This window comes from Aureobasidium melanogenum (genome assembly GCF_000721775.1).
Source record: "Aureobasidium melanogenum CBS 110374 unplaced genomic scaffold scaffold_12, whole genome shotgun sequence".
Lineage (NCBI taxonomy): Eukaryota > Fungi > Ascomycota > Dothideomycetes > Dothideales > Saccotheciaceae > Aureobasidium > Aureobasidium melanogenum.
In genome coordinates, this window is record NW_024470064.1 from 63,154 (window position 1) to 87,561 (window position 24,408).

General features: G+C 49.5%; 9 protein-coding genes across 9 annotated transcripts; 4 read left to right on the top strand and 5 right to left on the bottom strand.

The window, feature by feature from the left end:
- Nucleotides 1–1,043: 1,043 nt before the first annotated feature.
- On the bottom strand, nucleotides 1,044–2,230 carry M437DRAFT_66524 (uncharacterized protein; the record flags this gene model as incomplete). The annotated part of the gene is made up of 4 exons (XM_041024766.1): nucleotides 1,044–1,070; nucleotides 1,415–1,640; nucleotides 1,678–2,157; nucleotides 2,193–2,230. 4 exons carry the CDS (start codon nucleotides 2,228–2,230, stop codon nucleotides 1,044–1,046), a joined length of 771 nt encoding a protein of 256 aa, XP_040879099.1.
- Nucleotides 2,231–4,476: 2,246 nt separating this feature from the next.
- On the top strand, nucleotides 4,477–6,355 carry M437DRAFT_66525 (uncharacterized protein; the record flags this gene model as incomplete). The annotated part of the gene is made up of 2 exons (XM_041024767.1): nucleotides 4,477–4,894; nucleotides 4,950–6,355. The coding sequence occupies 2 exons, from the start codon at nucleotides 4,477–4,479 to the stop codon at nucleotides 6,353–6,355; spliced, it is 1,824 nt and encodes a 607-aa protein (XP_040879100.1).
- A 1,506-nt stretch (nucleotides 6,356–7,861) lies between these two features.
- Nucleotides 7,862–9,847, top strand: M437DRAFT_84990 (uncharacterized protein; the record flags this gene model as incomplete). The annotated part of the gene is made up of 1 exon (XM_041028202.1): nucleotides 7,862–9,847. The coding sequence occupies one exon, from the start codon at nucleotides 7,862–7,864 to the stop codon at nucleotides 9,845–9,847; it is 1,986 nt and encodes a 661-aa protein (XP_040879101.1).
- A 1,411-nt stretch (nucleotides 9,848–11,258) lies between these two features.
- On the top strand, nucleotides 11,259–11,900 carry M437DRAFT_66527 (uncharacterized protein; the record flags this gene model as incomplete). Its single annotated transcript, XM_041024768.1, has 1 exon — nucleotides 11,259–11,900. One exon carries the CDS (start codon nucleotides 11,259–11,261, stop codon nucleotides 11,898–11,900), a length of 642 nt encoding a protein of 213 aa, XP_040879102.1.
- A 2,231-nt stretch (nucleotides 11,901–14,131) lies between these two features.
- On the bottom strand, nucleotides 14,132–15,892 carry M437DRAFT_84992 (uncharacterized protein; the record flags this gene model as incomplete). Its single annotated transcript, XM_041028203.1, has 1 exon — nucleotides 14,132–15,892. The coding sequence occupies one exon, from the start codon at nucleotides 15,890–15,892 to the stop codon at nucleotides 14,132–14,134; it is 1,761 nt and encodes a 586-aa protein (XP_040879103.1).
- Nucleotides 15,893–16,105: 213 nt separating this feature from the next.
- On the bottom strand, nucleotides 16,106–17,203 carry M437DRAFT_66529 (uncharacterized protein; the record flags this gene model as incomplete). Its single annotated transcript, XM_041024769.1, has 2 exons — nucleotides 16,106–16,599; nucleotides 16,690–17,203. 2 exons carry the CDS (start codon nucleotides 17,201–17,203, stop codon nucleotides 16,106–16,108), a joined length of 1,008 nt encoding a protein of 335 aa, XP_040879104.1.
- An 874-nt stretch (nucleotides 17,204–18,077) lies between these two features.
- On the top strand, nucleotides 18,078–18,947 carry M437DRAFT_75771 (uncharacterized protein; the record flags this gene model as incomplete). Its single annotated transcript, XM_041026482.1, has 1 exon — nucleotides 18,078–18,947. The coding sequence occupies one exon, from the start codon at nucleotides 18,078–18,080 to the stop codon at nucleotides 18,945–18,947; it is 870 nt and encodes a 289-aa protein (XP_040879105.1).
- A 579-nt stretch (nucleotides 18,948–19,526) lies between these two features.
- On the bottom strand, nucleotides 19,527–21,178 carry M437DRAFT_50188 (aldehyde dehydrogenase; the record flags this gene model as incomplete). The annotated part of the gene is made up of 2 exons (XM_041021964.1): nucleotides 19,527–20,754; nucleotides 20,805–21,178. 2 exons carry the CDS (start codon nucleotides 21,176–21,178, stop codon nucleotides 19,527–19,529), a joined length of 1,602 nt encoding a protein of 533 aa, XP_040879106.1.
- Nucleotides 21,179–22,160: 982 nt separating this feature from the next.
- On the bottom strand, nucleotides 22,161–23,198 carry M437DRAFT_50235 (oxidoreductase; the record flags this gene model as incomplete). The annotated part of the gene is made up of 2 exons (XM_041021971.1): nucleotides 22,161–23,082; nucleotides 23,122–23,198. The coding sequence occupies 2 exons, from the start codon at nucleotides 23,196–23,198 to the stop codon at nucleotides 22,161–22,163; spliced, it is 999 nt and encodes a 332-aa protein (XP_040879107.1).
- Between the last annotated feature and the right edge of the window lie 1,210 nt (nucleotides 23,199–24,408).

Below are 24,408 nucleotides of genomic sequence, written 5' to 3' on the forward strand. Positions count from 1 at the left end.
TCTGCGCACTAGGCTGTCCCAAGGTATCATCCGTGTTTTTTTGCTATATACATACATAAGAAAGTTCACCAGGCTCCAGGTCTTCTCTCTTGTACAGCTAGCAACGTCAGCCTGTTCTCCAGACTGCTGTCGCCATTCTCCTTCATGCCCATCTCTCAAGGTCATTCTGGCTGCGGCTGATGGATGTTTCACCGAGTCATATGTCCCGCGCAGGGCCGCAGAACTGATGGACAAATGAAACATGCTGGTCTTGAAAAAGTGTCACTATTTCTTCACGTTGCTAGTAATCTGTCTTTCCTCAAAGATTTTCTTCTTTGTGTACTTGTTGCTTGCTTGCTTGCTTCTTTGCAAACACCTCTATAGCAGATCAACAACGAGCCGTCAAAGTCGATTCCTAACCATATTGTGACCTTTGTATCATCATGATAAAGATTCTTTTCTTTGTCAAATGCAACCTCACCTTGCGTGGCTCAAAGACGCATTGAACAACAAAGGTTTGGTGGTTGGAACTAGCTTGAGCTCGGCTTCAACTTGCATGTTTTGGTATCATGGTTTTTCCAAACCTGTTCCATTAGAGGTAAGTACAGGAAAGTGTAGAATCAACGATTATTTATATTCTTTCTCGAAATGGTCAAGGCGCCTACGTGGAAAACTCCAACGATATTTCAAAGTGGTCTGACCTATGGAGAACTTTTTCATAGTCTGTCTACTTTGTTCTTGGGCAATCAGTTTGATCGTCGAGCAGCATCACGAAGATGCTGTGGAGAATGAAGAGGAAAGGACAAACCCACATTTACAGCAAGACAAGGTGCAAATTCATGCAACTAAGCTATTTGCAAAGAGTGGTCGATCTCCAGCAGGTTTTCGGCATAAAACATCATGTCATTCTTCTAGATTGTTTAATCTTGATCACAGTACCTTCACTACAATCGAGAGCTATGAGAACATCAGGGTACAACAAACATTTAAAGCAGAGGTGAACGGAAAGATCTTGATAATCACAGAAGTTTTGGGAAATTGAAGTCTGGATAAGACTCGGATACTCAAGTCTGCTTCAAACTTTCGAAAAGCTAAAGCCGGCATAAGGCTAGCAAAAAAGTAGAGTACAGATGTCTGAAAAGGAGGGAAAGAGCCTTTATGAGGCTTGGAAAGTATAAGCCTGCATGAGGCTTGGAAAGTACAAGGCTGCATAAGGCTTGAAATCTAGACAAGCCTGTATAAGGCCGCTGAAACTTCTGTATAGTTGGGGAAAGGAAGAAAGGAAGAGAGAAGAATGAACCACGGCCCACAATGGAGCAAGAAAAATCCTCCAGAGTGATCGAACAACACAAAGGATACGGAGACCGCAGTCTGGTGCGCAGAGCTGATGCTTTTGGCGAAGAGGAACTTGTACAGCGTGGTGAACAGCACTGACGAGGTTGGCGAGAAGAGTCGAGAAAATCATCTTGGTGGACGGGAATGATGTACTTGGCGAAAGAAAGAGGAGACTGATAAGAAGACCTGCATCTCCAGAAAAGAAAGAAACATGAGGACGTATTGGTGAGCAGACCGGGATAAAAGCCTGGCGTTCAGTTGGAATCTCTGTCGCGGCCTCTACGATGACTTTTTGTCCCTTCACTGCGTGAACTGCCGTTAGAGTGCTGTTGATCCGTAGCAGGAGCGGAAGCAGATTCTTACCGTGACTCGTGATTGTAATGATTGTTGACGGTGACTGAGTGGTAGGTGTACGTGGCGTTGTGCATACGAGCCATAGCCAGTATCTTTTCATAGAATTCTGTTGAAGGCTGGAAAGACTCGTGAAATGGAGCAGGGGCCCACTGCTGCAAGTCTTGGTTGGTGTTGATGTGGTCACCATGGCCGTGAGCACAGGGTTTACAGCTGTCGCCTCTGACGACGGACTCAACCGATGGCTTGCGAGAGCGACGTCTCTTACAACCGTTGCGATGCACAACACTGTTGTTGGCATTAGAAGAAACGTTCTCAGGAGACCTACCTCCATGCTGATGAATTGGCAGCGTAGTGTCCTCACGACCAGAACCCATCAACGCAAGTTGATCGGGGTGGACGAACTCCAAGCGAGTCATCTCAACTTTCTCTGGGGAGTCGGGCTCGTCAAAGTCTGAGTCCGTGGGGAGCTGAGCAGTGGCTGCGAGGGCGCTGTAAACGCGTCAAGGTCATGGCGCTCGTCCCACAGCGCATCCTCAATTCTGGTGTTGAAAAGATTACACATGTTTGCTGGTTTTCTGGTGGCGAAATATGTTTGTAGGTGTATGGATGTGTCAAAGCGACAAAAATTGATTTGCGTGATGAATTCGCTGAGTTGAAAAGGTGCAAGCGCAGCAGGTGAAAGAAAGCGGAAACATATGCGCAAACAATGCTTCTCACGAGGTCTGAGCGTCACTCTCGCGTTGAGACACTCGTTGCACATCTTATCCTTGACTCAGTGCACAGTTGAGGACTTGGAGAAATCAAAGAACCTCGTCTGAGACCCGTTGAGGTTGCGTACAAGACATGACTTCGGACTTCTGTGAACAAAGGCCTTCAACTTCTTGTTGATTCTGATACCGAAATTGGGCATCGAGACTGACTGTATTCACAGATGAGAACTTCTCTTGAACACTGAATGCTCTTGGTCAAGTCATGAGAAATGTTTCTTTCTTCCGTCTGTTCGATTGGCTTGATCTTCCGACGTTTCAAGCAAGGTCGTACGTCGTCGTAGTTTCGTAAATTTTTCCTTACTTGCACGCAGAGACTTCATTTTCTGCCTTTCTACTACTTTCCACAACACTTCATCTCTTTCTATCGATAAGCAAAATCTGCGTCAGACAACCAACATCCCGTCAGCATGAGCAATTCTCACCACCAAGACCCACGAGACGCTCTGGGATGAGCGACACGACCTTGAGCCAGCTCTGGCCGTTCTTTACGAGATCAACGTACAGCATGAGATCAACCGCATCTATTCCGCAAAGAAGCCTGACTTTCCGCGCCTTTTCGTGATACATAGGCTGAAGACTCGGTACCGCGCTATGGTAGTGGCTGGTGGTGAGAGTATGTCTGCTCCCGCCGTCCATATTGTGCGACAGTTCTGGCATTGCTGCCTTTGGTGAACCCTTGCCACCTCTCAGCACTGCCCAAAACAACACCGATCCGGAGATTGAGCAGAATGGTGACCGCAGCAAGTCATCAGTCTTTGAAGACAGCGACGAATTACCAGGAACTAGAGACGGCGTCCCTCGCTGCTTCAACAACCCTCACAACCGTCGCGTAACTTACCATCACGCTTCCGACTGCAGATTTCTCAACCAGCCACAGCCACCCACGGGCGTCGCCATCAGGAGCAAGAGCCTCGTCAAGCTCATCAGCAGGTTTCCTCATCTAACCACGATCGCATCGGCTACCGCAACAATACCATCAACGACCCAAACGACTTTCAACGTTCGAAGACCACCGCTTTGGATCTCATTGAACTCAGACCACACCATGGGCAAGATCACCGCCGGCATTCCCACAGCATTTCTCCCAGATTGCGTTTTCCCTACGGATACTGAACAGATAGCAATTTATGTGTTCCACTACCCTCCTATTGGACCTTTCTTTACTGACCGGGTACTCAGGTACAGGGGAAGGCTTATGGGACGTTCACTATGGCAAGAGAGGTCTGTTGAGAGATTGGCAATTTTTTATCGCGGACTAGTGATATAGGATTGTGCAATCGGGAAGAAGAAGTGGGGTAGCTATCCCTGTATAGCGCGGCGGACCTCAGCGTTGGTCCTAAACAATCGTCTTTCTTCATCACTCAATACTGTGGTTCTCAGAAGAAGTAGATCACGTTCTAGAGGGATCTGGAAGTACTGTGTACAAGAAAGGACATGAAGGCCTTACGAAGATCTTGATATGCAAGATGTATGCAGTAGTCCATAGGAAGACAATCACAAAGTGGAGAGTAAAGATGCTCTGCTCGGTTCTCAGATAACGAAATCACGATTGTGGTCTCAATCTCCATATGTCGCTGGAGCCCCGAGCCTCAAGGATAGTCAGCGAGACAATGAAGCGCTCCATAAGATCTTCTGTTCCACAGTGCTTATATCATCTAGTGTACGAAATCAATCACCACTGTCTTATATATCATAGCAGCGAAAGATTCAGTGTTTTTCAGTAATGCCGTCAGGTGCAGTGGAGACGTGATCGTTGATGAGTATCCTGGTTCCATGCATCGAGTCATTCAGAAGTTGGATGGTCACTCCCAACGAGTCTCGGAAGACAGCAGAAATGCCAACATCAGTCTTGTGGCAGAAAAATTGAGATAGTATAGAAGCGGAAGTGAAAAATCTTGAGAATCCAGTGACGCGCTTCCGTCTTCTCTGGATCCGCAATTCTGTAATTCCCTCCTACGAGTCCACAACCATATCCTTACTCTTTTGCGCACACTCTCAATTCTCTTTTCCCTCGTTGACACATCATTGAATTATCATCATGGCCAACGACAAGCAGCAAAACCAACAGTCACGCGCGCCAAAGCTCGATACTCACGCTGTCGTGAGATTCTTGCTTCAAGAGCCAAGAATGCCACACCCCTTGGTAACAGGACTTGGTACCATCATGCTCTGGCTCGAGGCTATGCAGACTAGTATGTCACGTAGCTACCTCATGACCAACAGAGGCCGCTTTCTGGATGCCTGGAGAGAGTACGGTAGCTCGATGCCATTCACTAGGGCTCAGGCGGAAGAGTACATGAGAATCCACGGCGAGGACCTGACTGCGCCCGTTCTTTCGAACATCTGGCGTCCAGCTCAGGCACCCTCGACGCCGGTGAGCCGCCACCAATCCCGCCGTGATTGGAAAGAGTGGCTCGATGATTTTAGAGCACAACAAATGAGAGCTCAAGCAGACGGTATGCCTCACATCCCAGTCCAATCACTTCCCTGCTGATTGCTGAACTCTCCTAGATGGGCGTAATTTCGTAAGCCAGAGTCCAATAGTAGCAAGACCGGGTGATGACTCCGACAACGACATGGTCATCACGCCAGCTGTCTCGGTTCCCGTTCCTCCCCGAGCTCCAGCTCAAACTTCCAATGAGGACAAGCAAGAGAAGATGAAGAGCCCTGCTCAGAGAGCAGGACCTCCGGTCGTGCAGCCACCCCCAACTGCACCAACCCCTGTGGATCCCTACCAAAGACTGGAAGATCAGTATGGAAAGGACTGGGAGTCGATCCTCAAGTCTGGCCAATTGGCACGTTCTGCCCCTGCTGCTGTACGGCCATCATCAGAGTCGAGGTTCATAGTCACTCACGAACAACAAGAACAAATGCGATCCACATTCTCGAACTACTATGCTGAAAGGGCATCGGAATTGATCAGAAACCAGAGTTCGAACGCAATTGCGGAGTTCGAAGAAGGAAGAGTCGAAGCTCTTCAACTTGATGCATACAACGAGGACCTGGACAATCAAGAACCAGCCGCTCCAGTGGCCTCGAGACGCCCTGCTCCCAGAAGCACGAAAGACAAGGACGAAGCAATGGCCAGAGCATTGCAGCAGCAGGGGTACGAACAAGCCGACAGCGACTCTGATGATCTTTCTCTTATCTCTGAGGTCTTGGCCGCCGCTAGTCGCGGCATGGAACAAGAGGCAGCACAGTCGAGGAACGTGCTTACTCTCAGATCCGGGCCTGGTCGTTCGCTCGCTTCCCCTCAACCGTCCCCGCCCATGTCTCAACCGGTCAGCTCGCCTCCAACCTTGCCTACATCAACCCCAACTTATAGCAGCATGAATTCGCCAATACCTGGTGCTAGGACCAACAACAGGGTCAGGACTGCAGCAGGCAACCAGCAAGCTCCTGGAGCTGTGGTAAAGCCGGCCTCTAGGCCTTCAAGTAGATCCCCAAACAAGTTTAGGCCGTGGCCTGCTCTCCAGTCTGCTACCAGGAGTCCTGCCAGTACATCCGGTACTCTCTGGAACGAGCCATTATCATCTGCGACGGCGACACCATGTTCCAGTCCGACCCCAAGTGCTCCCAGGAACTTTCGTGATGCTGGAGACTCAAGGCCGGCTCAGGGGATGAGCGCTGCCACTCTCATGCCGCCACCACCACTACCACCAAGATTGTCGCAACCTGCTGCCAATGAAACAGCTCCAGCACCTGTCCAGGCTGCTCGAGTAAATAATAGCAATGATCTCGGGACTGCCTCCCGAGCCAGGAGGCAGGCCGGTTCAGGAAATCGTGGGGAGTTTGACTGGATCGACTACAATGACATGGAAAATCCAAACGATGATTACGAGCCGCCTGAATCTCCCCAGGGTGACTCTCAAGGAAGGTTCTATGAAGACTACGAAGACTCCAGTGACATTGAGTAAGTTGATTTTGGCGCTGGTCGGGTCAAAGGGAGGGGCCTATTGAGCAGCATTCATCTCGAGATCATTTGGGCTCAGTCGTGCTGACCACACTGCCCTTCTCTTCTTCATAGGGTTCAGTCGTGCTCACCACGCTGCCCTTTTCTTTTTACAGGGTCCAGTCGTGCACATCACGCTGCCCTTCTCTTCTCTAAAGGGTCCAGTCGTGCTCACCACGCTGCCTTTCTCTCTTCTCTTCGGTCTGGGTTCATGTCGTGCTGACCACGCTACCCTCTTTTCCTTTGATCTTGTTCACTAAGTACGTCTGTGGGCCAGTTTGATCCCAGTCGCCAACTTCGACAGTGCTTCCTCTACACGTCGGCTACATCGACTGCTCGGATTATGTTCTAGTTCTCTACGTTGGTCGTTATAGTTGACAATATTATATCAATGAAGCAGTGAAACCCACCATATTCTTCACAAATCCCTGACCCCGCTCTTTCCTGAAGTTGTCCGTTTTCCATGCTTGCTGATGATATCCTTCCGTTAGCTTTCTTGTAGTTATGAGATAGATATGAACGCAGAAACTCTGGTCATTTTAATCATTGAACGTGTTGGTGTATTCGGAAGTTTTGATCTGGACTCTTTGGCTGGTGAACCGCGCTGCTTCGGTAAAGATACTGCGTGAGGGCAAGCATGTTTTCAGCACTTTCCGTCAGTATATGACGATAATTTTTGTATGCAATCAAGTTGAAAGCTATCTGAAATCTCTCCTTTTGATTGAGGTTGTTCCAACATAGCTGAGGTGGTGCACAATACTGTTCAGACTCCAAGCTTGATCACGGAGATACCTTGAACAAGCCGGTGTCGCTGCAGAAAGCGACCATCTCTAGACAAAAAAAATCATGCATCGTCACAGTGCGAAACATAATAAGTCCGATTGTGGATGAATTGACGGTTTCAATTTTCGAACGACCATGACACCCTTTTGCACAAGGGGAGGGCAGGAAATTTTTGAAGCTCGGTATGGGGCATCTTGAGACGTCAATCCTCGGCTTCCGTCGTTTGAGAAAGCGTGAAATCAATCATTCGCCAGTAAACTACGCATACTTTTGTGCCTGTGATGCCATTTTGGTCAACAAAAGTGAGTAACTCGTGGTTAACGCAACTGGACTTTGTTGTTTCTGATGAGACGACTGAAGGATTGCGTTCCGGTCTCACTGCTATCTCGCAGCCTCAGAATTGATAGATGAATCCAAATCAGATGCATACTGTGCTATAGTGCGAGTGGCAAGGTATAATGTTGTTCGTATTGTTGAAAAAAGTAGGACAGGGTGGCACAAGCGGCGGCGCAAACGCACTCGAACAAAGTGAAGGCTTCCAAATCACAAACACTTACTTTCTTCTGCGCACAGCTTCGATCACAACCATCCTTTTTTCTGCGCACACCTTAGATCGCAAGTCTTCATCTTCTTCAATTGCCTTATCACTCAGACAATCATATTTCCTCTTCGCACTATACACGACACAATGGACAACATCGATTACTCCTCGTTCAAGCGTGTTCAGGAAGAGCCTGCAATGCTCAAATGGCTGGCCGAGCACGAACTCGCGGCTGAGAAGGCGGCTGCCGAGGCCAGCAAAGCACCCGCTCCCAAGAGGTCGAGAGAGGTAGAGGCAGAAAGTGCTGGACAGGTGGCCAAGAAGGCCAAAAGCGCAAACGCAGAGCCCAAGGAGGCCAGAACTACGAACGCCGCCGTTGTCAGACTCCAAGATGCCGAGAAAGCCGCCCGCCGGGCCATGGAAGACGCTTCCTCTGAACAAACCAGAGAAGTCGCTGCGAAAGCTTTCGATCGCGCGCATCAGCAACTACTGGATGCCGAGCACCCACCTCCGCCTGTCGAGCTGCAAGGCATTGTTGGTGAAGCCTGTAACGCCTGGGCAGGAAGACGCAACGAGGCCCGATCAGATTACAACAGAATGCGCAGACTCTGGTTCGCTGACGTAGCGAGATGGACACCCCAGCAATGGGTACGCACAGCAACATCATACAGGCTCCATCACTCCTACGCCCACAATGGTGTCGAGACCGCATACTGGTCGCTCATGGTCAACTTTGCCTCGTGTTCCCAGAGGGACGACCTTACTGGAGGCAAATTCAACCTTGATCTTGCCGGTGTCGCTCTTTTGCGCTGGGAAGAGGAAGAGCGCGAATTTCGCCCAGAGGAGGAACTCAGAATCGTCCAGGCAAGAAAAGCAAACCGCCTGTATTCCGCCTTTGTCAGTTCTGAGACGAAGGTTTCTGAGGACGAGGGAAGGGTCGAGCATGCAGTCAAGCCCCCAGCACAACCCCGAGTCCCAACACAACCTCAGGCCTCAACACAGCCCGAGGTCACGGCACCACCATCTCCTGCAGCCCAACCAGTAAGCGCTGCCAAAGCTCGACCCTACGATGTTCTCGACCCCAGATACAAGTACAGCACCCACACTCCGGTCGTCAAAAAATTATATCGCACTGGCACATGCTTGACCAAGGTATCCTCTCCAGCAATGTTCCAAGCTCATCGCGTCTTTTGCAAGTTCATCCTGCGTCGCCTTATCAGGCGCATGAACACCGGCAACAGGGAGAAATCGAACGTCAAGACAGTTCCTTTGACTTATCCACAAATGCGTATCATTGGCGGAAAATGTCAGACCCGACACTGGGCTCCAAGGCCCGGAGCTTACCTTCACGCCCGCGAGATCACAGCCGTCGCGCGGTCAAGACACGAGGCCAAAGCAATCTTTGGTGATCCTCAAGCTCGCACGATCAGCCGTGGCAAGATCGATCGCTTGGCTGCAATCGTGCGTTACAGCAGAGCCAAGAAAAGAACTATCGCGGAAGAAGCCAAAAGAGTTCGTGCTTTGGCAAAAGGTCTGCTGCTGGCCTTTCCTGAACTCACATTCCCCGATCCAGAGGATAACGTGCTCATCGCCGGCGAAAGAACCCAGAGTTCAATGACGCCTTCGCTCTGGTACAACGAGGAGAAAGAAATTGAGGTGCACAGTGAAGGATTTGTCTTCCAAGAGTTTGACAATCCACGAGCCCTTGATGGCTTGGTGAGTACTCACGCCATCGCAGAAGCTTTTACAGGACATATTACCGGCCACCTGCAGATCTGCAAGCAGTTGAACCTCAACCCAAGCTTCATCTTGATCGGTGTTGACGCAATGGGAAGCAACTGGGATCGCATGGTCGCCTATATCCGAGATACTGTGCAATCTCTTGGGCACCATTTTGACATCTTCATTCGGGTCAAGGCAAAGTCGATCAACCTCTGTCCCAGGGTCAACAAGTACGGGCGCTACGGAGTTGTTCGCTCAGAAGACCTTTTGATCTATGACACCGCCGACCGCCACAATCTCTCTCCCAATGTGACTGCCGCCCTCAAAGAATGGAAATTGTCTTTGTCCTATCTTTGGGGCAGAAACATACTACAGAAGAACGTTCAGACCATCAGCACAACCCGCAACTGATTCTTCCTTGCTTCACATCCAAGGCTTGATCGCTATGTTTGCTATATCCATGCGCACGATCACAAAGCTGCACACAAAAAGAGCCCCTTGCTATGATTAGCTGATCACTTGAGCCCTGTTCAAAAGCAGCTCCATCCTGGCAACCACTTGAGCCCTGTTCAAAGGCCGCTCCATCCCACAAACTTGTTCTTGAGCCCTGTTCAAAGGCTGCTCTATTCTACAAACTTCTTCTTGAGCCCTGTTCAAAGGCCGCTCCGTTTCGCCATTCACTTGAGCCCTGTTCAAAGGCTGCTCTCAGAACTGAATTGGTGATGTTACTGTTCGCTCCAAAGGACCTGCCGCTGTACAAGTGACAGGGACTTCTACGGCTGGTTGATATTTGCCTTTGTGGTTCTAGGCTGACTTTTACACGTTCAGACGAAACGACTTGACACTGATGTTGTGCGTAAGTCCTAATCTTCACTTTTTCGCTGATAATCTCTAGGTACCACCGCAAACTCTTCGCACAACGATCCCGATGCATATTGAAGAGTCATTTCTCTCCATGTGCTGTCCCGATATCCCCCCATCATTTTTGCTGGCCTTGTGCCGGAGGCTGAAGGGGGTTTACTTCTATCACTGGCAGCACATGAGTGGCTTGTTCCTCGCTTACGCACCGACGCTGAACCCCTCGATCACTGCACGTATCTGTTTGAGTATTGCGTTGAAGTCCGTACGATTGACTGTCTTTGCAACGAGCATGCAGCCACTCGATCCTCAGATCTGTCGAAAATGACTGTCGAGCCGCGTCACATACAAACAGTGTTCAATGAAACAGAAAGCTAAAAGCCTATTATAATATTGAAATGTGAATTCGCATAGTCGAGCCACCAGAGATAAGCAACGGCAGCGACAGACAAAGCAAAATCCGCAAAAGCGTTGATCTAGCATCAGGCTCCATGAAGGCACCGGATTCATGTTCATGTGGCCACTCTGTATGGTCAAGCCAATGGGAATGACTTGATTGAGGCGACCCTTTGCACTCGGAGAGCACAAAGACGGAATTGCAGAGGCTCAGTGGCATGCGCTTCCGAACCCAGAACTCGGAGAGAAAATGGGTGGTCTCCTGTCAAGCTTCCCGGAGAGACTCTTGACAGTCTTTCATCAACACTAGAGGTTGATGAGGTTTGAAGAAAAGAAGAGAGGAAGAAGAGAGGGGAAGGAGTGAGATAGACAGAATGATGGGCCTTGGCGTTGCTCTGTCACATGCTAATGTTTGACACAATTCATTTCACTCGTCGCACTTTCCGTTCACACCATCGAGCTCCAACTTCTTCGCATCGCCGTCTGATCCCCTTCATTTTCATCAAGATTGTGTGATACCATAACCACGTTATAACTACAACCAAGCTAACACACTCTCAGATTAGAAATGATGAACGCATCGAGCATATTCGCGCGCAAAGCCCTCGCAAGCACAACCACCGCGCTCAAGACCGTTGCGCTCAATGCCGCTTCTCTCGATGCCGCCAGATGCAGAGCAAAGGCCCGTACCAAGAGAGCTGAGAAGAAGACCAAGAAAGCCATGTCGTTGGTCAAGAAGGTAGTGAAGTTGCTGAAAGCAGAGAGGAAAGCCAAGGAGACCAAAAGGGAGAAATCAGAATCTCCTGAGCCGTACAAGTCCGAGGCTGAGCTGGAAGAGATGCATCAAAGATACCAAGACGCCGGTCACAGATATCTCGAGCAAAAAGCAAAGCTTGAGAGAGACATGCGTGAGGATCGCTTGTCTGCCAAAGAATACAAGCTGGAACTTGAAAATGCCAGGATTGACATGGCCACCGTACAGCTAAAAAATGGCTGGGGGGACATTGAATTCGTTCGAGCGTCCGACTGGATCGAACGTAAAGCTGAATGCATGGCTTGGCAAGGCAGGTCCGAATGTGGTTGGGAGGAAAAGTACTGGAGAACATTGGCTTTCGCGGCTGAGTGCGTCGCTGATGGTAGTGCATGGGGGGTTGAGGGGCTCTTGTCCGCGGCACGAGATTTCTTAAACGAGTGGGGTATGTCCGAATGAGTAAGATTGAGACCCATAACACTGCTCAGCCTGTCTGATCAGACTCTTTGGCACTCTTGTCTCCAGTTCCAAGCTCGAGCTGTCTTTCACCAACTCATCAGCCCTTTCACAGGCCGCTACTCCCTTTCCCACACATGATTTTAGTCCACCAGCCTCGTCAGCTCTGCGCACCAGGCTGCTCTTCTCATCCTGTCCTTTTTCGTTCTTTCGCCAGTTGCATCGGCTCTTCACACCAAGCTGCTCCATCCCACCAATTGCGTTAGCTTTGCGCACCAGGCTGCTTCTCTTTGTGCTGTCATCCACGCCCGCTGCATAAGCTCCATTCTCATGTAGCTTCAATCACTGAGAAGAATCAATCTAACACAGACTTTTGCCGCTATCACCAATCGCATGAGCCCTGTTCGAGGGCTGCTCTTTGCCATTTACTACGTGAGCCCTGTTCAAAGGTCGCTCTTTTTGACCAATTCATGAGCCCTGTTCAAAGGCGGCTTTTCTGTCATTGATTGCATGAACCCTGTTCAAAGGCTGCTCCATCTACCAGATCTGTTCATCCGGGCGTCTTTCTCATCTCGTGTCTGTATTCGTCATGTGCACAAGTCTGTCTTCAGGGCAGTCATGAAGATAGTTTCAGTTGTCGTTCTCTGAGCCAACGAATTCATTGTTCTAGGAAATTGAAAAATGATTTCCAGTTGATGATCTCTGCCTCTTGAAGTTGTTACATCTTCGCTTCAGTTCACAGCAGTTGCTTGCGGCCATGTCACTCAACTCCAATCGAGGGAAGAGAATGATTCGTTAACGTGTTGCTCAACGAAAGGGAGTGTAAACCTCAAAGTTGTATCGAAAACTCATGCGATGCTCTCAAGACAGATCCACATCGTGCACATGGCTTTGGAAGTCTGTTGTGTGTTCTTGGCGAAACCGAAGGAAGTGAGGTCCGATGGGAAATAGGGTGGCCCATACGGCACGGACAAACATCGGCCTTGGAGACGAGGGTGCTTCCCAATCTTCAGACTACCTTTTGTGCGATACACTACTCTGGTCGAATATCAAGCTGACCAGATCGAAGGTACAAAATGGCAATTATATATTGATGCAGGGCAGAATGCCTGCTGAAGACACAACAAGAGAGACCTGGTCATTCGTATACTGTCTGGTAGGTTAAGACTAACCCACTCGTGTCTTTATGTTGATTCCCATCTTGTTGTCTCACACGAGATGGCTATAATGCCATGACCGAGTGGTCTTTTGCCGCACAAATACAAATATATGTGTATATGTAAAAGCTGTGTCGTCTGTCGTCAACAAGGCTTACCAGTCTGACTTATCAAGGCCGCCGCATTCACATTCTCTATATTGGTTTCCGACAATTGTATCTTCTGTAGAAGGTAGAACTTTCTTGTCTGGTTTCGCACGAAGCAGTGAAATTATGTTCCTCGGCTTATGAAATACCCCTTGCTTCCTCCGGAAACACAACACAATGCTGCCGAAGTAGACTATACAGGCACGCAAACTCAATCATCTCATTTCCTCCACTTTGCCATGGTGCTGGTACCTGCAGTTAAGCTTCATGGTTACTGCCGCTTTCAAACAGGGTCGTTGATGGAATGTTAACATTGACATCAAAATTGTCCTTATATATCGATGTGCTTCGTCTAATGCATACTGTTTCAACTATCTGCTGTCTACCAGACTGTTGTACATGATCTATATAGAGGGTAGAACAAATGACAGTATCACCATTGTCTCAGTACTTTCACTTGGTATCAGAACCATTCAAGACCGAGGATCCGAACTAGCTATCTCTGCGAATACGGAAAATTGCAAGGCAACGCGTACATTCCTCTCATGTACACAATGCACGCCACTTCCCGACTTATGCATTCTGGGATGTAGCACGCTTACTGCCATTTCTTGGCTCAACCTCGTAGATTTCTTCGTAGACATACTGTTCGCAGAACGTTCGCCGTGAGTCCTGTGAGGGCTATTCGCCTATCGTTAATGTGAAGATGAGGGTCCTTCAAAGGTCTTTCCTACTAGCTCTCTTGACACTATCATCGCGAGTCGCTGGTCAAGGATCTATCCAGCCAGCTTCGACGACAACGCGTATGTCTGCTCATCTTCACACCACAAGAAGAAACAAGCTGATAGTACCGTGAAGAACCATGCCCTGTTACCGTCACCACCACCATATATCCTTCAGGCTTCACTACAAATGCCGCTGGAAGCGTCATCTATACTGGCTTCACCACCACCACTACGTCAACCTCAAGCTCGCTGTCCTCATCCTCATCCTCCTCATCTTCCAGCGCAAGTTCGTCAAGTTCAAGCAGTAGCTCCAGCGTGAGCTCTTCCCTATCATCATCCAGTTCGAGCAGTGTCTCCTCCTCTTCAAGCAGCAGCGCTTCATCTTCGGCTTCATCCATACTTAGCAGTTCTGCTGCCGGGATAACTGCATCTCTATCAAGCTCGTCCTCGGTATCCTCATCTTCAAGCAGTAGCGTGTCGAGTTCGCTCTCGTCTTCGTCTAGCAGCTCGCAATCCTCCTCCCGGAGTTCCAGTCTATCTTCCTCAAGTTCCAGCAGCGCGTCCTCATCAGTTTCATCGTTGCTCAGTAGCTCGGCCGGGGGCATCACTGCTTCGATATCATCTTCGTCATCCGCTTCAAGTTCGGTATCATCTTCTTCAAGCAGCAGTGTGTCAAGCTCGCTATCATCCTCCTCCAGCAGCAGCCTGAGCTCTAGTCTCTCCTCGTCGTCCAGTAGCTCGCAATCCTCCTCCCGAAGCTCAAGTTTGTCTTCCTCAAGTTCGAGCAGCGTGTCCTCATCGGTTTCTTCCCTGCTCAGTAGCTCGGCCGGGGTAGTTACTGCTTCGGTATCATCTTCATCATCTGCGTCCAGCTCGGTGTCATCCTCTTCAAGCAGCAGTGTTTCAAGTTCGCTATCATCCTCTTCAAGCAGTAGTGTGTCCAGCTCCCTGTCATCTTCGTCCAGCAGTTCGCAATCTTCTGGCAGCTCAAGCTCCGTGTCATCAAGCCTGTCTTCTTCGGTTTCATCGCTCGCAAGCAGTTCCGCCGGGCAGATTACTGCCTCTGCGTCCCTAAGCAGCAGTTCTTCTTCCTCTGGATCCAGTTCGAGTTCGAGCAGCGTAAGCTCAAGTCTCTCGTCGTCGAGTTCGTCGTCAATATCATCCTCATTATCTTCCTCAATATTATCTTCAATATCATCCTCAGCAAGTTCGAGTGTATCCTCATCGAGCTCGTCTTCGGCCTCTTCGTCGATATCCTCGAGCATTTCCTCATCAAGCTCGTCAAGTGGATCCAGTGTGGTATCGTCAAATTCTTCTTTTGCTGGGGCCGCCACCGCGTCTGCTTCGTCCCAGAGTAGTCTGTCATCCTCCTCCTCATCCTCCTCAAGTTCCTCGGTCTCTTCAAGCCTCTCCTCCTCGAGTTCGTCATCGGTGTCATCCTCAAGTTCGTCTCTCGTATCGTCGTCTGTTTCTGCATCAGCGTCATACGCACAAGGGGTTTCAGCAAGTCTCGCCTCAGCAACATCATCTAGCAGTTCCTCATCCTCCAGTTCAGCGAGTTCAAGTCTATCGTCTTCGTTAAGTTCCTCTTCATCGTCTAGCGCATCTTCCTCGTCAAGCTCAAGCGTCTCGTCCTCGAATTCGTCTTTTGCTGGAGAAATCACTGCTTCCCTATCTTCTGGAAGCAGTTCCTCATCTTCTTTCTCATCAAGCTCAAGTTCCTCCGTCTCAAGCAGTCTGAGTTCCTCAGTCAGCTCCAGTCTCTCTTCCTCGTCAAGCTCAAGCAGTTCTAGCGTTTCGTCGGTGGTATCGTCATCGGCTTCGTACGCCCAGCGCCTTTCGGCAAGCCTGGCCTCCGCAACATCATCCAGCAGCTCCTCCTCATCCAGTTCAGTGAGTTCCAGCCTGTCATCTTCCTCAAGTTCTTCTTTATCATCTAGCGTATCTTCCTCGTCAAGCTCAAGCATCTCATCCTTGGATTCGTCTTTTGCTGGTGCGGCAACGGCATCTGCTTCTTCTCAAAGCAGTTTTTCGTCCTCGTCTTCGTCAAGTTCAAGTTCCTCCGTTTCGAGCAGTCTAAGTTCCTCAATCAGTTCGAGTTTATCATCTTCGAGCTCCTCTAGCAGTTCTAGCGTATCGTCTCTGTTATCATCTGTGGTATCATCTTCGGCGTCATACGCTCAAGGCGTTTCCGCAAGTCTGGCCTCAGCGACATCATCAAGCAGTTCTTCCTCCTCCAGTTCAGTGAGCTCCAGTCTGTCGTCTTCTTTAAGTTCAAGCGCGTCGTCCTCAAGCAGCTCGAGCGTTTCATCATCGATAACTTCAGATTTATCATTCTCCGCGAATGAGGCTTCAGTGACAGCCTCGATATCATCTTCATTCTCCAGCAGTTCCTCCTCAAGTGTCAGCAGCTCCTTGTCATCCTCAGCGAGCTCTTCCTCATCCAGCGCGTCCTCTTCCAGCAGCTCAAGCGTATCGTCATCTATATCATCCGTGGCATCTTCCTCCGCAGACCTTGCTTCCGCGACTGCGTCAAGCTCTTCAAGCATTGCATCATCTTTCTCGAGGAACTCTTCCCCAAGCTCCAGCTCCTCTTTGTCGTCTTCGAACAGTTTGAATGTCTCATCTTCGGTTTCCTCTCCGGCGGACTTGTCTTCGGCCGCTGCCTCAAGTTCTTCCAGCCTTCAAGCCTCGTCTGCTTACAATGTCATGACAACAAGTCTCTCAGCATCAAGTATCGTTGGCTCTAGTGGCTCCTCGCTACTCAGCTCGGTTCTATCTACGTCTACCACGGCCACGACGCCTTCGACTGCAATAACACCAACGACAGCGACAAATCTAATCACGGCCACGAGAGCGACAACGGATGCGATAACCACGACCTCAGTATCAAGCAGTGTAGGTTCTAGTAACTCTTCCTCGCTGACCTCGATCTTGGCTACGGCTACCTCGGCCACACCCACAACTGCAACAACTCCAACGCCAGCGACCACCTTGAGTACAGCTACATCACCAACCACAGCGACTACCCCAACCACGGTGACAAGTCTAATTACACCCACGACGGTCACGACAGCGACAACTTCAACGAGTATAGTGACGTCGAGTATAAGCCCAATCAGCATTACCTCGTCTTCTTCGGCATTCGCTATTTCTTCGCTGATTAGCAGTTCGAGTACGTCATCTATCGCAGCCAGCAGTATTTCTGCCTTTTCGACGGTATCTAGCCGCAATTCGGCCTCATCTTCTATTATTGTCAGTCCGGGCATATCGTCCATTGCATCAAGCAGCAATTATCTGTTCTTTGCAATCAGCAGCAGCTCCTTCATTCTGCCTATCATTACCACATCAACGACGAGTACTCTGGTGGCTACATCTTCGACGACTATTACGCTATCGATAAGTTCTTCTAGCAGCATATCGTCTTCTCCGGCGTTATCTAGCAGCAGTTTTACCTCATCTTCGATCTTCAGCAGTACGAGCGTTTCATCTGTTGGCATCAGCAGCAATTCTTTGTCTTCTTTGGTTGCTAGCAGTTCGAGTCTATCTTCGGCCGTGGTACCCGTCATGACTACACCAACGACAAGTACTGTCGTTATCTCTTCCGAGACCGTATACCTGACACCACTGCCTGGCACAGCCACGAGCACAGTGACCTCAACTACATCTTCAATGGTAGCGCCGATTTCATCCTCAAGTAATATTCCCACATCATCGTCCAACCTTTCGAGCAGTGTGAGCAACTCCTATTCATCCGCAGGGGGTGTTGCCAATGTCGGTGTTACATTGACACCTTCATTCTTCTCGACAACAATCACAACTACCACGACCACAAGTTCGAGCTCTGCCTCTGGCGCTGCACCCAGTAGCAGCTCAACATCAATCAGTGCATCATACTCGTCTGTTGTTGGTCAGGCGAATGTCGGAGTCACTCTTACTCCTTCGCTGATTTCAACTGCCAGCCCAGCAGCGGCATCCTCATCCTCAGCACCTACAGATTCTGTATCCAGGACTTCAGCAGTGTTCACGTGTCCTGATGATGACGGAACATACTACACCGATCAAGATGGGAATGGGTACCAGATTCAATGCAACACCAATGCAGGCTCGCAGAAGCGTTCGGTTCTTGAACACGGTTTACATGGTCTTGGAATGGATCGCGAACCTGTTTCACGCGTACCCATCGTCTCAGACACGCAGACTGATTTTGCTTCTTGCGTCAACAACTGCAGGACCATTGCTACTTGTTTGGGAACAAGTTATGTGACTTCTTCAGGGGTTTGCACATACTTCTCAACCTTTACGAGTGTGGGTTCGGATACAGGAACCGATGTCGCATTCCCTGCCAATATCAGCTGTCCAAGCTTGAACGGATACAGCTATCTCGATTCTTCGGGCTCTGAGTACGGTGTTTTGTGCAATCAGTCGTACCCAGCAAGCAGCAACATCACTACCCAAGCTGGGTACTCCAGTCTGTCGGCTTGTAGCAATGCATGCTCCTTCAGCACCAATTGTCTTGCATCGTCATTCGTCAATGGCCAATGCACATTTGTTAGCAATCTCAACACGAACAGCAATGCCGGGCAGAATCTTCCTGGCGCGGTGATGCTTGTTCTGTTGCAATCTCGTGCTGTTGATGTAGTCTCAGCGACTGGTGTTGTGTCTCGCAGTACATCGATCTCAGTTGTGAAAAGTTTACCAAGTGCGGCATCTACAGTACATAGAGGACAAAACCCATATGCTGCGGTTGTAAGCGCATACTTGGGATGCGGAGATGCGTTCTGGCAGCCCAGGTGTGCGTCTGCTGTTGCTGCTACTTCATCCGTAGTGTCAAAGTTTTCGACTGTATACACGCCAGCAACGACAAGTTCGAACGTACTGACTCCAGTAGCGACTTCGAGCGCAGGTATAACATCGCAAGCTGTGACGACGACTTTCAGAGCCAGCAGTACATCGAGCAGTTTCAAGACCTCATCTACCGTCTGTACTACAAAGCTGTTGGGGCTTATTCCTGTCTGTTGAGGGTTTCATGAAGGCGTAATCCGTCTTTGGAATCAAGTAGCTTTGCAATTGATCTTCAGTATGTGAGCAGCGCAAGAGAAGGCAGATCAGCGTTGATAGTTTTGGACATGGAATAATTAGCAATACAACTCACTAATTCTATACTCGTAATCGAGGATTTCTCTCATGCTTATCATCCGGCTTGCCATTCTCTCGGTCTGTACGAGCCGAAAGATGGAGATGAGCGTGCACAGAGGCACATACAAGTCACAGCATAGCATATATCTTTCTGGATTGGCGAAGGGATGCGTCAGCAGAGTGTGGATGGGATAGATCCCGTGAAGGAGCAACCTGTCTTTGGAATCACGCAATTTCGCATCTGATCTCTAGTTTTTGTGCAGCACAGTGGAATTCATGTCAGCGTTGATTCAACCCTTTGGCCCATCTTAGTCTATTACAGGAGAGAGATGCACGTTGAGCGCTTGGAGATGGGAGAATAGCTAGGTACACGATTTCGCGATTTTGAATTAAGCATATTACAAGCTAAGTGATACTGTCGTGTCGTAGGGAATGGTGATTACCTCAAGCAATAATGCCTGTTCAAGTCCTCTTGAGTCTTTCCTGCAGACCAAGCATTTGTCCATACTTGACACCCAGGGCCAACACAACAAGGACAAGCCATCTCTTAACACCTTGGCCCAGAGTAGCTCCACCAAGCGCCAGAAGCCTTCCCACCAGTCCCAAGGTCACAACCTTACCTTCACGATCAAAGTTTGGCGCAAAGTCGTTGATCATCTTCAGTTGTGATAGCTTGCCCGCGTAAGGTGGGTATCTGGCGCTCAATAAAGTCTCCACCCAAGCGGGAGTGTTGGTGACCACACGGCGATGAGTGAAACAGTCGAAAGATGCTTTACCGCGGTAACAGCCTGCGCCGCTGTCGCCTACACCGCCGAACTCGATTGTGGGCATTGAGGCATGGGTGAAGCCGTCATTGATACTGGCGCCTCCGCTGCGGGTCTCGGAGAGAATGCGGGAAGTGTCTGCTTTACTGCCGAAAGCGTAGAGACCGAGTGGTGTACTGTGGACTTCATTGGCGATGCGGATTGCTTCGTCCAAGTTGTCGACTGTGAGTAAAGGAATGAAAGGACCGAAAGACTCGTCAACAACCAGAGAGTCGGAAGTTGAAGAAACGCGCACAATGGTGGGAGCAATGTAATTTGTTTCCGCATCCATCTCTCCGCCGTATAGGATCTCACCCTTACTGGACTCGAGCATTTTCTTCAGACGCTCGAATTGGCGAGAGTTGACGATGCGACCGTAGTCTTTGCTTGCTTTTGTTCCCTCGGGGTAGAATTCCTTGATAGCGGTTTTGAGCTCCTTGACCAGGAAAGGCAGAACCTCCTTGTCGACCAAGATGTAGTTCTGGCTGACGCACACCTGACCGGCATTGTGAATCTTGGCCCAGAGCAGGCGTCTGGCAGCAAGACGAGGATCGGCGTTCTTTGTGATAATAGCAGGGTTACGACCACCAAGCTCAAGTGTTACGGGTGTCAATGTCTCAGCTCCTTTCTTTGCGATGATGGTTCCGACGGTGGCAGATCCGGTGTAGAAGATCTTATCCCACTTGAGCTCGAGAAGGGCGCTGCTCTCAGGGATGGCACCTTGAACGCAGATAAAGGCGGATGTGTCGAGCGAGACTTCCATGATTTCTTGCAAGAGGGCGGCGGTGTAAGGCGAGCTTTCTGAGGGCTTGAGGACGGCGGTACAGCCAGCAGCGATGGCACCAATCAACGGGCCAAGCGAGAGCTGGACAGGGAAGTTGAAAGCACTATACATTCGTCAGTACCTCGCACACCCATCTAGTCTGACAGTACTCACCCAAGTATCACCACAACACCCAAGGGCTCCTTGCGAACCTTTGGTCGCATAGCCATAAAAGTCAGCGGGACATCACCCGCAGCCTCCTCTTTTGCCCATTTCTCGAGATTATTGATGGTGAAGATGATGTCGTTCAACACCCATCCGATCTCAGTGAGATAAGCCTCATAGAATGGTCTTCCCAAGTCGCGTTGTAGAGCTTCTCCGAGCTGCTGCTCTCTGTCTTTGATGGCCCACCATAGCTTACGGAGCTGGGTTACGCGCCAACTCAAAGGCTTGGTCTTTTGCGAGTGGAAACTTTCGTAGACGCGGGCGTGGATGCCTCTAATTTGCTCAATGGCTGTGTGCTCGAAGACTGGGAGTTTGGTATCCATGGTTGCGGATGTGCTGGAGAGGAGAGAGGAGATGAGTGGGTGATAAGCTGCTCAGCGTCGCTGGAGATCTCCCCTCATCTGACATGACACAGCAGGCTCGACGTGCCTCGGCTTGACGATGTATCACACCTGCTGTGTCTGCTTATCACTTACACCACCTACCTGTGTACCTGCTACCCTACAGGATCCTTGAGCACCGAGATCTTGTAAATTCCATGACCGGAAGAGCTTGCGAGGCCATTGTCCGCTCCTTCTTGTTCTCAGGGTCTTGTATGTCACGAAAACCAGCGGCCGTTCGGCGAACTCGGGGACTTGATCTGATAAATCCTCCGACTTGATTGTTGCAACCGTGCATTCTTGGCGGGACATCCTCGAAAGCTGTCGGCTGGTTGCAACTGCCCCTTCCGTTTGCTTACTGTGATCAGAGCGACCCTGACCTCATGCTATTACCACACAATAAGCAGCATGTGAAAAACCTCGAGATCTGTAGCGGAACACTGAAGCAATGGTTCAATTTGCAACTTCAGAGGTTGTCCAAGAAAGAAATTGCCTGGTTGCGTGACTCAAGCCTTGTAATGATGCTCGGCCGTCGTCGTCCGCAAACCCGAGCTTAAGAAATCGATTAATCGATTGCAAGACGCAAACAATGAGCACAGATATCTGTTGCTGAGAAGCACTGACAATACAATGCGGTCGTCGCGAATAGACACAGCTGCAGTTGACATCGAGCAAGATTCATTTGTATCCGTTGATTCGCCTCTCGTAAACATTCGTAGGCACTTGCGGCAAAATATGAAACACACGTCGAGGGTCAACATAACTCGGACTGAAGACTCTTTGCCTCATGGATGGCCGTGAAGGCACTCCTGAGATACTCGATGTTGCACTTGGCACCCGATGAACAACAGTGGTCGGTCCAAAAAATGCGGATAACAAACTCGTCTATTGATACATTGCTTCGTGAGTACATAATACATAACAGTCATGAGTGTTGCGAAGAAGAAAAAGAGTGCCGTACCTTTAATCCTGCTTTGAGCTCCCAGGCCTCTAGCTGTTCTTGCGTCCAGTCCCATAACTCGTCCTCCAAAGCTGTGTTGTTGTGGTGCTTGGTCGGTTTTGGTCGCACACCCACGGGCTCATAGTACTCTCCTCCTTGTACTTGTCCTTTTGCCGGCCCTCTTGGAGCCGTGGCGGCCCACAATCCGTTCCAGGCAAGTTGCTTTACTGAACTTCGCTTGCCTATCGTGGTAGCCCACATGACAAACCGGTCAAGTACATTCAAGTTGTCCTGTAACCCTGTATAGCCAATTCCAGGATGTACTGAAACGGTAGTGACACAGGGATATTGACGATTCAAGGCTTTGGCATACAGCATGTTCGCAAGTTTCGACTGTGCATAACGCCGCCATCGTCCTGCTAACATCCTCTGTTCTGTCTTGAGAGAGCTGAAATCGATCCCGCGCTTTGGTAGCAATGGCGTCGAAGCAGCTTGTGACGTTGTGATGATGATTCGTACATCAGACCCATGTAAAGCTGCCGTGTCTTGCAGTACTGGCATCAAGAGATCGATTAACAAAGCATGACCAAGATGATTTGTTGCAAATTGTTGCTCATAGCCGTCTTTGCTCAAACCAGCCGGTGATGCCATGACACCAGCATTGCAAAAGAACAAGTCAATCCGTGATACTTTGGCAGCGATTCTGTTGCTCGCTTGACGAACTGAACTCAAATCTGACAGGTCGCACGGAATGAAGCGGATCTGCACTTGTGGATTGACAAGCTTCATGGACTCTATGAGACTGTTGGCAGCTTTTACATTGCGACCAGTGAAGAATATTTTGCTTGGACTGTGGACTGCGAGCTGTTTGACTGTTTCTGCTCCCACACCCGAAGTGCCTGATATACTGTTAGTAGAACTCTCGAGCATCTAATCCAGTCGATACTTGCCTCCTGTGACCAAGATCACCTTTCCGGATAGATCCGGGATGTCTTTCAGCGTGTTAAAATGGTGCGAGGGCATCTTTGCTTATGTTTTGGAGCGTGAAATCGAAAGGATGAAATGAGACTGAGCAAGAAGAACATATAAAAAAATTGAAAACGAACATCGCCGAAACACGGTCTTGTGATCAGTCCGAGAACTTTCTCTGTTGCTTACATGTTGGTCGAGTTTTCAAGGTAGAACAATGTATCCGTCCGTCTCGGAGCCGGGATTGCGGTTGGTCCGTCTTCCGTTCCTGCAGGGTTGCTGAGGCAGCACACTGCAGTTTTGACACATTCCGGGGTGCTTATGGAGAAGTCTCCGTCAGTTTGCTCACCGGTGGTCAGACTCACCTGGTGTTATAGTCTTGGCTTGGAGTGCATGGAGAAAGGCTGTCCTTATGATAGTCAGGCCATAAGGCAGACACAAATTAAGGTTATTCTTCTCCGCACCGGCCTTTGACAGTGAAAGAATTACAAAGACAGTCAGCCAAGCTTTTCATGCTTGAGACTGCGCAAGAGAAACCACGAAACGAAGCTAGATTTGCAGTCGGAGCAACTGTTGTTGCGAATGTCTTGTCGCGAACTTTGACTTGCAAAAGCGATCGAAAAGTGTCAGAATCGTCTCGGTCATAGTTATTCTGCCGTGGCCGAGCTGATCCTTTCGTAAGTGCTTGCAAATCATAGAGGAGGACAAGAGGACGGAGGTCAACAAGTTCCACGATCCAGAAATGTATGATGAGTCACTCGGCATCTGCAGAGGTTTTATCAAAATCCGAGCTGATCAAGGAGGTGTTGTCGTTTTACTGTTGAGGGTTTCGGCAGACATGGAGCATCAGGGCTCCGAATCAGCCCCACACGTCATCTCGTGGCAGCAGTTCTAGGCGACGCTTTGACATTTTGATCAAGATCTTGGCATTTCTGCTCTCTTCTGATTGGCTCGGAAGCATCGAAGGTCCGCCTCCCGGAAGATTGGCTCCAATCGCGTTTCTAAAGGCGGCCCAACCCTATGCAGAAAAACACCGTCCCCGATTGCTGCATGGTTTTATTTTAACAAGGCGTTTGTATATATGACCTGGGCATCGCGCCTTGTTAGCTAATATCTGCTCCTTTGTTCAAAACGTATTGTGTTCTTCTTCCTTCGTCCTTCGACACTTTTATGTCAAGACCTCTCCATTGAGGCTTCTTGCGGTCGCGACATTTCTGTACATAGCGGTCAACACAACAACCTACAAATACTGTATACACTTCAA